The sequence below is a fragment of the Myotis brandtii genome, unplaced genomic scaffold (assembly GCF_000412655.1).
Source record: "Myotis brandtii unplaced genomic scaffold, ASM41265v1 scaffold547, whole genome shotgun sequence".
Classification (NCBI taxonomy): Eukaryota; Metazoa; Chordata; class Mammalia; order Chiroptera; family Vespertilionidae; genus Myotis; species Myotis brandtii.
Window position 1 is genome coordinate 157,116 of NW_005370024.1, and position 14,277 is coordinate 171,392.

The 14,277-nt window shown below is 35.0% G+C and overlaps 2 protein-coding genes across 3 annotated transcripts in view; one reads left to right on the plus strand and one right to left on the minus strand.

The window, feature by feature from the left end:
• The window catches only part of NCAPG (non-SMC condensin I complex, subunit G), a 35,586-nt gene that overhangs the window by 18,828 nt on the left and 2,481 nt on the right, over positions 1 to 14,277 (plus strand). The window contains exons 13-21 of one of the 2 annotated variants that reach the window (XM_014549310.1): positions 462 to 581; positions 3,078 to 3,305; positions 4,185 to 4,366; positions 5,398 to 5,572; positions 5,840 to 6,001; positions 6,216 to 6,354; positions 6,733 to 6,819; positions 8,364 to 8,433; positions 9,379 to 9,519. In XM_014549310.1, coding sequence (XP_014404796.1) covers positions 462 to 581; positions 3,078 to 3,305; positions 4,185 to 4,366; positions 5,398 to 5,572; positions 5,840 to 6,001; positions 6,216 to 6,354; positions 6,733 to 6,819; positions 8,364 to 8,433; positions 9,379 to 9,502 — 1,287 coding nt within the window. In that variant the 3' untranslated portion in view covers positions 9,503 to 9,519. Of the gene's footprint in view, positions 1 to 461; positions 582 to 3,077; positions 3,306 to 4,184; positions 4,367 to 5,397; positions 5,573 to 5,839; positions 6,002 to 6,215; positions 6,355 to 6,732; positions 6,820 to 8,363; positions 8,434 to 9,378; positions 9,603 to 14,277 lie in introns of those variants that run through there. The other variant, XM_005878118.2, reaches the window with a different exon arrangement.
• The window catches only part of LOC102248072 (ligand-dependent nuclear receptor corepressor-like protein), a 113,628-nt gene continuing 110,834 nt past the window's right edge, over positions 11,484 to 14,277 (minus strand). The window contains exon 11 of the mRNA XM_014549307.1: positions 11,484 to 11,942. Within this exon, the coding sequence (XP_014404793.1) occupies positions 11,765 to 11,942 (178 nt within the window). The 3' untranslated portion in view covers positions 11,484 to 11,764. The remainder of the gene's footprint in view (positions 11,943 to 14,277) is intronic.

Consider the following 14,277-nt stretch of genomic DNA (forward strand, 5'->3'; position numbering starts at 1 on the left):
GCAGCAAGCAAGCCTCATGCTCGCTTCAGTGCCTGGCTGCCGGCCGCCATCTTGGTTGTCAGTTAATTCGCATATACTCACTGATTAGCCAATGAAAAGGGTAGCAGTCGTACGCTAATTACCATGTTTCTCTTTTATTAGTGTAGATACTGAGGCGTTCACAGTGAGAAATTTTATTTGTCATGTTAAGGAGTTTTATCTTCGTTCTCTGAGCATTGGGAAACCATTGAGAAAGTTTTAGCAGGTGGAGGAGGAGTCTCATGATCAGATTATTTCACTCGGGCTATATTCTTCTGTTTAGCAATTTAATATTTACCTTTTCAATTGAAAATTGAATTCTTTGAGTTAATATGGAAATGTTGGTATACAAAAATCATACAAAAATTATTTTGAACATGTTTTTAATATAATATTGTAAACTTCTTGTCCTGGTAAAAATTATAACCTCTAATTCATTTTAGATTCTTCCTGGAATAATAAGTGTTCATCCTGTAGTAAGAAATCTGGCTGTTTTATGTTTGGGATGCTGTGGACTACAGAATCAGAATTTTGCAAGTAAACACTTTGTATTGCTCTTACAGGTAGGATTTATCTTGTGACAAAATCTTGATTGTTTTTTCTAATATACTCAGAATCTGTGATGATAATGCTAGTACTCTAAATTTAATATTATTGAAAATGATGATTATGATGACTTTTAGAGACTTAATTTTTATCTTTTGATTTTTCTTATTCAAACATCTCTGTAGAAAAGGGGTGAAATGTCAGTTATTTAAGGATTTTTAAAATTAATCATACAGTAAATACTTATAGAGTGCAAGTTATATGCCCAACATTATTCTAGGCTTAGAAAAAAATAAGATAGGATGGTACATTTTAGAAGAGAAAATACAATGAAAAATAAACAATATATAGTACAGTAGGCATCAGTGATTCTGCTAGTAATTCTAAAGGAAGTTCTTGTTTACTGTTGTGAAATATAATGGCTTTTAGGTGACCAGGGAATAAAATCGTTCATTTTTAAAGAGGTTTTGCTAAGAAATTAGAACAGAAAATTCTTGACTTCAGTTTCCTGTATTTTTAGGAGTTTTGTCTTGAAGTGTTAGATTGACCCTGGTCATTACTTTTTTTTTTTTTGACAATTAAAAAAATTTATTGGGGTGACATTGATTAATGAAATTATGTAGGTTTCAGGTGTGCAATTCTATGATATATCATCTGTATATTGCATTGTGTGTCCGCCACCCAAAGTCAGATCTTCTTTTGTCACCATTTATTTGACCCCATTTACCCATTACTAACCTTCCCCCTTTTCTTCTGGTAACCTCCATACTGTTATCTGTGTTTATGAATTTTTGTTTGTTTTTCTTGTTCATTTGTTGTTTTCAGTTTTATATCCCACATATGAGTGAAATCATATGGTTCTTTTTCTGAGTTATTTCACTTAAGCATGATATTCTCAAGATCCATTCATGTTGTTGCAAATGGCAGTGTTTCATCTCTTCTTATGGCTAAGTAGAATTCTATTGTATATATGTACCACATTTTCTTTATCCAGTTGTCTATTGAAGGACACTTTGGTTGTTTCCATGTCTTGGCCCCTGTGAATAGTGCTACAGTGAACAAATGGGTACATGTACTTTGGAAATAAATGTTTTCAAATTTTTTGGATAGATACCCAGAAGAGGGGCTGCATTTTTTTTTTTTTTGAAATGGAAGAAAAAATCTTAGTAGAACATTTGATAGTGAAGGGTTCATTTATGTCTAACTTACTAAATAGTTCTTTTTGGCTCTAAAACTGAGGTAAAACATTCTTTAAAATGTCCTATATACCATTGTGAATGCTGCGAAAAATTATAAGTTGTGGTAGTAAAGTTGGAACCCTGACAGAGGAGATTGACAGTTATGCAAAATTTCTAGTACGGCAGCAAAGGAAATACCATTGAACTCTTTAAAAAATATTTATGTTCACTTGACCTTTATAGGGGAAATGTGAATTTTGATCCTTTTAACTTTTGTTGACATAATATCAGTAATAATAATAATGTGGTTTGGTCATTTCAGACAGAAAAAATGCAATATGAATTTAATGCTCAAGAGTGTCCTGGAGTATTTTGTAATGATTTAATACTAAGTCACCCCTATGAGAGCGAGAGAGAGAGGAGTGCGCTGTGGGAACCTTGGTACTGTTTGCTCCTATGTAATTTTCTGTAGTGAAAAAGACTTGTCAAAATCAAGTTGATGTGGAAGATAAATGAATATTTCTTATCAAGACTATTCCACAATTTTAACTTCTTTCAAATCAAACCAGTCAAGAGCAGCCTACTCATGGAATTAAAGTTTTAAAAAATTAAGTTTATTTTTTTTAAATTTAAACAACGTTGATTTCTAAACTTACTTTTTTCAGGCATTTGCTATTAATATTTGCTTGAATAAAATAACTTTTTAAAATTAAAAACGTTGTTTGTGAATGCTGTATTCAGATGAAATAAAATGAGTTACATGTGAAATTTTGTACATTCTAAAAGTAATCAATATAGTCAAGTAGTTTATCACTCACCAAAACTTAAGTCATTAAAGATTATAGTAAATCTCTTTATAATAGAAATATTCAGCTCTGTTTGTCATGGTTGTGAGATTTGCTATGTAGGAATTCAGTTTTCTTATATCAGGATAGATCACACAAATTGCTGGGCTTTCCAGATCACCTCCAGTCCAGTTCACTGAAAATGGAATTCACTGTTAATGAAATCTGAAATTAGCTAAGAAGAGAAAATCAGAGTTGAACATTTTTTTAAAAAATAAAAGGAACAAATAATATAATTCAGCCTGACACTAGTTTCAGACTTTTTTGACTGAAGATGAACTTCTTCTGAAGAAAATATAACTGTTATGGTACAAATAAATAAAAAAAATAACCAAGAAATGGAAATTTCAATTGGTTTTGAAAAATGTTCTATGTAGGCTTGACACCGTTCTGAAATTAGACTGAGAAAATAAGATACATGTTAATTTTACGCAGCATAACCAAAGTTTACTGAATTCCCTTTTTTTTGTTGGGGGCTATTTCAATTTAGGTTTTGCAAATTGATGATGTGACAATAAAAATGAGTGCTTTAAAGGCAATCTTTGACCAACTGATGACATTTGGGATTGAACCATTTACAACTAAGAAAGTGAAAGCCGTTCAAAGTGAAGGTGTAGAAATAAACACTGATGAAGAGCAAGAATCAAAAGAAGCTGAAGAAGTGACTGCCATAGCCAAGAATGTTCTGAAACTTCTCTCTGATTTCCTAGATAGCGAGGTAGGAAATCATCACAGCCCTGTTATTCCGAATTGTCATTTTCAGCATGTATGTTTATGTTCCTTATAATGGTTAGGCTACAGTTTAAACTTGGCTGACATTTAAAAATTTTGCCTTTTGACTATCATAATTAAATTCTACTTTCACTTCCAGTATACCTAGCTCCTTGCTATCAAATTCCATGTGCCGAGAATTGCAGTGTAACAAAAATGAAATGACTATTGGAAGGGGTTGCTATCATATTTTCATCTTTTTCCCTGTCTTTGTGATTTATGACTTAAAATATTTTTCCCCCAAGAGTCTTAAGAAATATTGATTTTTTTTTACTAAGGTAAAATTGACATAACATGAACTAACAATTTTAACTTGAACAATTTATTGGCATTTAGTACATTCACAATGTAGTACAAGCACCACCTCTAATTTTTTAAAAAAAGTTTTCATCCCAAAAGGAAAGTTAACCCATTAAGCAGTTAGCCTATTTCCCTTCCCACCAGCCCCTGACAACCATGAATCTGCATTTTGTCTCTACAGATGTAACTATTCTAGATATTTCATATAAATGGAATTATATACAGTATGTGACTTTGTGTCTTTCACTTAGCTTGTCTTTGAGGATCATCTACGTTGTAGCTTGCATCAGTACTTCATTTCTTCTTATAGCAGAACAATATTCCATTTTACATACATGCCACCAAGAGTTTAGCTGTTCACTACCTTTTGATTATTGTGATTTGATAGTTCTGCCTTTAACAAATTCATAATAATATGAATGATTTTGGATAGTTCAGATAAAAATATTGTAGGACAGGCTACATTTTAAAGCTTAAAAGGAAATACAAATAAAACATTTCTTTTAATGAAAATCATTTTTATTAGGTGTCTGAACTCAGGACAGGAGCTGCAGAAGGACTAGCCAAGCTGATGTTTTCTGGCCTGCTGGTCAGCAGCAGGATTTTGTCTCGTCTTATCTTGCTATGGTACAATCCTGTGACAGAAGAGGATGTTCGACTTCGACATTGTCTAGGCGTGTTCTTTCCCATGTTTGCTTATGCAAGCAGGTATTTATTCAGCCCTATCACTGAGTCAGAATCTGATTTGAAGTTAAATTCACATTCCTCAGGATCATATCTATAGTATTGTTTTGTTTATTTTTCTTCAGTGTTAAGTGGTGAAATAAGAACTTACTAGAGTTTATCTACCTGAATTATTTGGTTCTTTCCAGATGAAAATGCACTGTGTCTTGATGGGAAGAATTTTATACATAATACTAGAGGCCTGGTGCATGGATTCATTCATGGGGGGGGGTGGCCCTCAGCCTGGCCTGCCCCCTCTCGCAATCCGGGACCCCTCGGGGGAAGTCCGACTGCTGGTTTAGGCCCCCCATTCCCACAGGCCTAAATAGCAGTCGGACATCCCCCGAGGGATGTAGCTGTGCACCAAGTGGCAGGCAGCCAGGGAGGAGCCTGAGCCGGGATCAGGCGCTGTGCCGCTTGCACTCATCCTGGCCTGCTGTGCCTGCTGTCACTGCCCAGTAGTGCTGCTGCGGGGTCAGGAGAGGCTCCCAACGCCATGACAGCTATGCTCCCCAGCTGTGAGCCTGGCTTCTGGCTGAGCAGCGCTCCCCCTGTGGGAGCACACTGACTACCAGGGGGCAGCTCCTGCGTTGAGCATCTGCCCCCTGGCGGTCAGTGCGCATCATAGCGACTGGTCGACCAATTGTTCCGTTGGAATGGTCACTTAGGCTTTTATATAGATACTAGAGGCCCGGTACACGAATTTGTGCATGGGTGGGGTCCTTCAGCCTGGCTGGCTATCGAGGCCATCTCGCCCAGACCCCATAGAGCCCAATTGGGGCTGGCTGGGGTGAGGGACTGTGGGAAGTTAGACGGCCATGGGAGGTTGTCTATGGGAGTGCACTGACCACCAGGGGGCAGCTCCTGCATTGGGCACCTGCCCCCTGGTGGTCAGTGCGCATCATAGTGTTTGGTCTACCAGTCGTAATGATCACTTAGGCTTTTATATATATAGATATTTTTAAGAATCATGTGCTTTTTCTTTGAGAGTATACTTTCAAATTGTTTTTCAATAGGACTAATCAGGAATGTTTTGAAGAAGCCTTTTTCCCAACTCTGCAAACACTGGCCAATGCCCCTGCGTCTTCTCCTTTAGCTGAAATAGATATCACGAATGTTACTGAGTTACTGGTAGATTTGACAAGACCAAGTGGATTGCATCCTAAGGCCAAGAATTCCCCAGATTATCAGGTGGGTGTGAATATGTCAGCCTATGGATGGTAGGGCTGATTAGGATGCAGGTCACTGTTTTTTGTTTTTGTAAAATAATCCCTCTGATTCCTTGAAGATACATTTTGATCTTGAGATTTCTGGGAAGAAATATGTTAAATTTGGTTTTAGACATTTTGCATTTGGGATGTTGGCAGATAATTAGTTGGAAATGTTTGTTAGATCTGTAGGACTGTAGTATAATCATGCCATTTTCAGTTTACAAAGATTTTTCTCTTGCTTTTCCAGGCCTTAACAGTTCATGACAATTTGGCTATAAAAATTTGCAATGAGATCTTAACATGTCCATGTTCACCAGAAATTCGGGTCTATACAAAAGCCTTGAGTTCTTTAGAACTCAGTACCAATCTTGCTAAAGATCTTTTGGTTCTGTTGAATGAGATTCTGGAGGTAAAGTAGTTTCTAAGTACTCTTATGTATATATTCTTATCAAAGTAAAATTATACATGTTAGCATACTGTGACTTTGCTCATTTGAAGTAAATATTTCCTTCATAGTTTAATAGAATTTTAGAATGTCTTAAAACAACTTGATATCAGCATACAGCTTTTTTGCAAGATTAGAAAATGCTGTATTTAAAAAATGTTAATGTTTTCTATTATAGCAAGTAAAAGACAGGATATGTCTGAGAGCTTTGGAGAAAATCAAGATGCAGTTAGAAAAAGGAAATAAAAACTGTGGTGAGCAAGCTGTGGCAGCACAGGATGCCAGCACAACCACGACTGTGTGTGAAAACGAAGAGGGTAACAGCAAACTAACCTGAATAAGATTCTGTCCTCTCATCTTTACTGAGACACATTTTTTTATCTTAAAACATGTGGTTGGGTTTCAGAAATGAAAAGGATATTTTTCTAATTAATCCCCTTGGGAAAGCATATAACTGCTAAGTGTTTATTCTACTTTTACAATTTTTTGGTGTACATTTCTCACCATATGACTGGGAGTTTTGCTTACTTACTTGCCACTATTCACATTTTTTGGAACAGTGATTTATGATAAATTTTCAATAGCTGCTAATGGGACTGGTTGTGATTTCTCTTTTATGAAAATTTGACTTAGACCATTTAAACTATTTCATGAGGCTATTTTTTATTTACATTGTTGCATATTTCCTGTAATAGAAAAGAATAAAGAAGTATGTGTAACTCCTCTCAAGGATGTAAAAGCAACCCGAGCTTCAAAATCCACTCAGCGAAAGACTGTCAGAGGTAGTGCACGGATTGACTAATTTTATAATACAACTTTCCAAGTTTGTTTTCCAATGAACTACTTACTTTGCAAGTTTCCTTATCTTTGTTTCCATAGGGAAAAATGTCTTAGGTATTCTTTGCTTTTTAATTCTTTCAGCTGATAATTAGGTTTTGCTGTGTCATCTAAAAGATGGTCAGTGTTGCTCCAAGTGCTTTGGTATGAAATATGATGCAAAAGATCATATTGTAAAGGATTATTTGGATTAAGTTGATTTTTATCAGTAAATGATCAGTGATGATTTTATATTATTAGTTATGTTCTAGTCTTTATATGGTTAAGCAATTTTGTCCCTTTTATTTGCCTAGTATTTTTCTGGGTTTCTGTTTTCCTTTTTTTCCCATTTTATTTTTCCCCAACATAATTTATTTCCCAAGGGATATCCAATAGGGGACTTGTTGGAATAATGTAAATGTTGACTATTAGGGGATCACTTGGGAAAAAATCTGTAATTCAAGACTTTTTTATTGTTTTATTATGTTCTTATTACAAAAGCAATGCATGCTTATTACAGAAAATCAGGAAATACATCCAAGCATACCAATATAAAGAACACTAATAATACCACCCATGAGCCAACAATTATTTTAATCCTTGAAAATGTTTTTGAGGTCTTTTTCTTATGCATTTGATATTTTTGTAAGTAAAATCTGTCCATAATATTTTGTAGCTAGTCAGTTAATTAAGTGCTAATTGCTGGGTGTCCCAAATTAGTCCCATATTGTTGGATATTTTCTTGGGGATAGTTACATTAGAAGTTTAAAAGCAAATATGTAAGGTTTATTGGTGAAAAACCAACAAATCTCACATGAAAAAGTAGGGTTTACAAATTTCAACCAAATAATCATATGAAAAATATAGTTTTAATAAGATTGCTTTTAGTTAGATACTATCCATTAGACTACCACCTTTTTTTTTTGACAGCTCAAACTTTAAAAAATGTATTGTTATAAATGGGGAGCATCCCAGGCTAACCTTTGTCTTCTTAACCTTGTAAATTTCTAGCAAGTAGAATTTTTGCAACTTCCAAAAACAACAAAGATTAATTTTTATACTGAAATATGTTTTAGAACATATTTGGATTGGCCATGTATATGTTTGAATATTTTCCAAGAAGCCATTACTTTATTGATTCAAGTTCTCTTTCTTTAGGACCTGTTATGGGCTTAACCTTCCTACCTTTCTGCTTTAATTTTCATTAGCTTCTCCATACACTGTACTATAAGCATAATAGAGGTTCTTTCTTTACATAGCATGTTTTTCACATGCGTCTTTCCTCATTATTAACTGAAACTTGCCTATTTATAACTTAATTTCCCCTTGCCTATTATCAGAGCTTACAAAATAAATTAATAAATTTTTAATCTTAAGTTCCTTTTCTCTGTTGATAATTGGTATCAAGGAGGAAATGTGTTAAAGAGGGAAAATAAAGGACTTAGGTAGCCCAGAAATAGATTAAAAGCAATTAAGCAATTGATCATTTTGATAACAAACTGTCTTTAAGGACGGAGAAAAGTGACAGCTGCAGCCAGGATTAGCAGGAGACGACAGACTTCTGAGGCTGACTCGGCAAGGTATGTTATGCATGTGTAGAGTACGTAGAGGTCTACTTTTTTTTTTTGGTCTAGAAGTAGAAAAAAATTGTACGGTGCTTCTACTGGGACAGAAAAACTCAACAGATAACAAGATAATCAGTGAAAACCATACATGGCTATGTCTTGGATTCCACTATCAAGAGCATTTGACTTCCTATGGCTTATTTGCTTTTTCTATTAGTTGGCATGGCCTTTACTACTAGGTAGTCATCTTTAATATGTTCGTTCAATTTATATTTCCATGTATTCTTCTAATTACATGGTCATGTGTATATGACTCCTCTCATCTTGAATTAGCAACTCTTGAGATTTAGGTTTGGGTTCTCTACATTTATAGTTACAGAATAATTCTGCCTATAAGTTGGGTATATTAGTATAGGGCTTATATTTGGTTTCTGCCAATTAGCCACTGTTGGAAGCCAACAGTTGTAGCTCTCTTGCATTCATTTATTCATTGGTAAAACTGTATACTTTCAGTATATACTTTTAGATTAAGTTTTGACTAAATTTAAAAATCTTTTGGGGAAACATGCTGTTTACAGTGTTTTAGGATTTTATTGCCTAAATCAAAAGAACTTAATTTTTTTCTTCCATTTCTTAAATTCTCAAAAAAAAACACACTTTTGGGCAGTTGTTATGGTCCCTGTTTAACAACAATCTTCACTACAAAAGTTTTTTTTCTTTTCCTTATGTATAACACCAGGTTCCACGTAGATATAAAAAGAAATTAGCTACGTTTCCCATACTTTCAATTTGCTGGATAGCCAGTCAAAGTGTTTTGGTTTTGGTTGAGATTTTAGTTTTAAGCTTACTGGAATCAGGATATCAATTACACACTGTCAGAAACAAAAAACGTTTTATTTACAAATAAACTGTGGTTTTAAAGCTTGTATTTAAATTGGTGTATTTTCAAAATCTGTTTAGTGATCATGAAGTTCCAGAGCCAGAATCAGAAATGAAGATGAGATTACCAAGACGAGCCAAAACAGCAGCACTAGCAAAAAGTAAACTGAACTTGGAGCAACTTCTCAATGAAGATATAAATTAGGCGAAGAGATGATGGAGGTGGAGTCCTTTTACAAATGTCTTTTACAATTATTTTAGTTCTTTGTTTAATAAACTTAACCCTTGTGTCAACATTAGAAAAATTTTGCCTGATGTCTTATAGGACTTTCTGCCATGTGATTCCATGTGACTTTGGCCTGTATGAAAGCATCAGGACACGTCTGTCAATGCGCTCCGCAAGCCATCTGCGTCAGTCACAGGGATTCCATCAGAATCTAAAGTGGGCCCAGGAACCTGGTTTTTAAACTGGCTTTCCAGATGATGCCTATGAACTCTCACATTTAAAATCATAGCATTGTGGGCAACTTTTAAGTGTAACTAGCTAATAGTTTGCATTTGAGAAACTTATGGCAGATCAAACACAGATGAACACATTTCCAATCTCAGAACACATTTAAAAAACAACACCCCAAGGGCAAGTGAAGTACACAAACTTGCTAGAAATGAGCTCACTTTCAGGGAGGGGGACTAGTATAATGAACCAGAGTCCTCATCGTCCAAGTTCAACAGTTCTCATTTTGATTTTGTTTTGCATTTCTTATACTAAAAACATTTTTGATATGCTGTCTGAATGGGTAATTTCTTTTTCTAAAATGATGCTATTCCCTGGGCTGGGGAGATGTTCACATGTACATATTAATCATACACTTGCTTTCTGTTTTTTTTTGGCATAATACTATTGTGGATAAAAAATACTAGTGGGAAAATAATGTGACAGGAAGTCCTCTACATACTAATTTATGGGCGCTATTTTTTCATTATCAACTTATTTTCTGAAATTGGCACTTGCCTAACTTATGAAATGTACTGTATGAAATCAGTCCCCTTTCCTCAGGCAACACCCAACAAAACACCTTTTCTTATCCATCTGTTAATTGCCTTTTCTCTTTATTATTCAGAATAGAAATGCCCTAACTTTGGATCTGTTTTAATAATTGTGCTTTATTTATCAGAGGCCATTTATTTAAAGTGATGTTCTAAGATGGAGCTAAAGGTTGTTGTGCTTTTTAGAACCAAATTGCTATATTACATACATATATATGCGCTTTATAAAACTCAAAAATATAAAAGGAGCCTAAAAGTTACAAAGCATGCTTATTAAGCAAAAAGAAAAGGCAGATATGGTAGTGATATAAACAATGAAAAATAGGTGAGTTCCATTCTGTTGGCTCTTTTTCTGTGCTTCAAATTCTTTATGTAAGTCTTCTTTTGTTAAATCCCCATTTAAAAAATTTTTGTTTGGGGGCGTGTGGAGTAGGGAGAAATAAGGACTTACAATGTCCACAAATTAAATTCCATTTACCTCATAGCCAGGATATCTAAAGAGACTACCATACTTACATGGACCACCAAATCAAAGCTTTCTTTATCTGGCTGGGAAAAAAACAAATTAAGCACCAAACCTTTAGTATTCTTACTGTTCAAGTTTTAGACACAATCACATAAGCCATTGCTGAAGCTATGCTTTTGCACTTTTAGAGTTAAAGGTAAGGAATATCCTGATTAAAAAAAAAAAAATCCCTTTCCACTTTAAAATAAATGGCTAAAATACCATAAAATCAGTAGATGTAAATCCATTTACCATTTTTCTTTCAAAACTGGTAACTTACAGAAACCAAATAGTATTCTTGTCTGTAAGAGGCACACATTTGCTGAAGAGTAAATGTGTAATTGTGCTATTGTTTTCACAGACTTGAAAGGTTTAAAAATACAGAGAAAGAAAACTGATCAGCTCAAATTCTCCTATGAATGGAAACATGCTACTTGATAAACTGTGATCAATTTTTCTCTATATATATAACTTTGAAAATGATATACTTCTAAGAGATACCTTTGCCTTTCACCAATTCGAGGTAGTTGGTATCCACCAGCTTTATAACTGTTCATGGGTCAGGTCATCATCACGAATCTTTACACTTCCAAATCACGCAGTACGTCATATATTAAAACTTTGTGCACAGAAATAAAATTGGGGACAACTATGTATTTAAACTTAGGGCATACAAATTTCACAAAATACCATTAAAGAGAAACATCAAAATCCATCTGTACTGCAAAATTCCACAATGGTCTGATGTAAAACATGTAAAAAACATACAAAGAATATAATCAAAGTGATTAATGCTAATGATATAAAGACAAATCACAGGACTAGAAATATTTCAAGATCAATTGGTAAATGCTTATTGTTCAGCAGAAAGAATATTGACGTACAAAATAAGGATAGTGCAAGAAGAACTGCAATCTATTTCTCTTCACTTGTGAGATTTTGGTTTTGAACTGTACAGCTTGCTAGAGATGCTGTCAAATTCAGATTCCATTCAGTGGGATGATTAAGGCACATCTTAATGGGGCTCAAAGGGCTACTTGCTGTATTCCCATCAGACAAATTCAGTTTCTCATCATTTTTCATTTGTAGCATGCTGAAAAAAAAAAGAAGTGTAAAGCATTTCAGTTTTACTTCAGTTTCAAAGAAATTATCAACCTTGTAAAAGAAAATTTAGTTTTATTATTGGGACCTCTAAACATTAGAGTGGATAGAGCATGTATTATCCTGAAAGTATTTTTTTGTTTATAAATAAATCCTGCCTCCTTACTGAACTGAATACACAATAAGCCAGGTACTTGAGAAGTCAGTCACTCAGATACCACTGGATAAAGATCACTGCATTTACAGATTTCGTCAGTATATTTCAGAACTGAACTTGGCAGGATTCGTCCCTTTTAACTTGTCCTTCAGCCTACTGTGAATCAGAGCCACTTCGAGACAAGAAGGAATTAACCTTTGTTGAATGCCTACTAGGCACATTCACATGTATTATTAAATTTCATAACAAGCAAGGTTAGTATATTTATTGTCATAATAAATGATAAAAGTCAGTCTTGGAGACTTATGTACAAATATGCCTGAGGTTATAGTCACTGGGGTGGAAATGGACTACAGTCCCTGCTCTTGCCATTATGCCTGCCTACTAGCTCTCTGATGAAAATCTTTAGACTCACAGAAACTTGAGTGTCCACTCGACATGCAATACACATGTAATCCTGAGCCTTAATGAGAGTCAGTTCACATCTTCAGATGTGAACATTGTTTATAAACTAACAGCTCGCTATACATTAGTTGATCTTTCCTAAGCTTTATGTAACCACACAGGTCTATGATCCTATTAGTAAAGACGAAAATGAACTGTGTAGTATTAAGTGACTTGGAGTTGGTAAATGGCAGCAGCATCCAGACTTCAGTAGCATTTCCTGATGTCATTTAAAAATAGTAAATCAGTGTTGGTGAAAGTCAGAGGTGGGGTGAGAGCCTGGTGGAGGGGGAGGAAAGGGGAGAAAATGGGGGACATCTGTAATCTCAACAATAAAAAGAAAAACATAGTAAATCACTTAAGCCAAAACATAGAGATGTGAATAATAGGATTCTATTTAAAGTCAATCATGGCCTGATATGTGACAAATCAGAGATCCAAAACAACATTTTCATTCATATCAGAAATTTTAACTGATTTTTGATAATATTTACATTGGTTACTATTAGACTGGTGTGTCCGCATGGACCTCAAATTCTTTTATTTTTCAAGTTGGCAAAGCTCAGATAAAGCAGTAATGTTTTCCCTTCCTCCAAGGACTCTAGTCTTCATATTTTTATTATTTGTGTTTACAAAACAAAAAAATCTGATGTACACTTCTTTGAGAAACTCTAAGGCAGGCCATGAAAATACAATTATATTAATTGTGGTAGATAAGTACATCAAGTATCCAATGAATCATGGTCATAAAAACCTTGTTTTCCGTTAAGTTATTTGACTGACAAAGGTGTATTCATTACAGAAGAATACTTTAATAACCACAGGATTCTTTGCAATACTGTAAAGACAGTTTTTTAAAGAAAACTTCTAGAGAGTGTAGTCTAAATTTGGGCACACAAACTCCAGGGAGGTACAAAACTACATATGCATAGGAAGAAAAAAAATGTTAGTACTAATACAGATTGACATGTATAATTAACAAATATACACCTAAACCTAGAATTCTATCAAAATCTCAGCAATGTTTACAGTAGCATTCTTGAAAGTAAAGATTTAGGGGAAAGAATGTAAAGACCTGGATTCTAATTCTGACACTAATAATAATCAGCCTTATTCACCTTGGACAAATAACTTTAGTCCCTTTCAGTTTAATTTTCCTCATCTGTAAGAAAAAAAAATGACAACTTCCCTGCTTACCTTCTATATTCCTGATGATCTAATGAGAGCCCATTAACATGCTCAAAACCACACAGAGCTATAGAGAAATGCAAAGGGTTAGTTAACACTGCATATTTTGGTGAAAGGAGGAAAAAGCTGGAAGAGAGGCTCTTACTGTAAACTAGATGGTAGGTGAAAACAAGGGCAAGGGGTGCAGAAATTCTTATCTCAACATCTATTTTTAATGTTTCAGGGCTTTAATCCACCCTAAATGACAGCCTCTATACCATTAGAATGGAAGCTTATAGAATACTAGAGGCCCGGTGCACAAAAATTTGTGCATTTGGGGGGGGGGGGGGAGGAAGGGTCCCTCAGCCCGGCCTATGCCCTCTTGCAGTGTGGGACCCCTCGGAGGATGTCCACCTGCTGGCTTAGGCCCGCTCCCTGGGGGATCGGGCCCAAGCTGGCAGTCAGACATCACTCTGGAAGCCCGGCAGCCCTCGAGGGATGTCCACTTGCCAGCGGGGAGCAGGCCTAAGCTGCAGTTGGACATCCTTAGTGCTGCTGA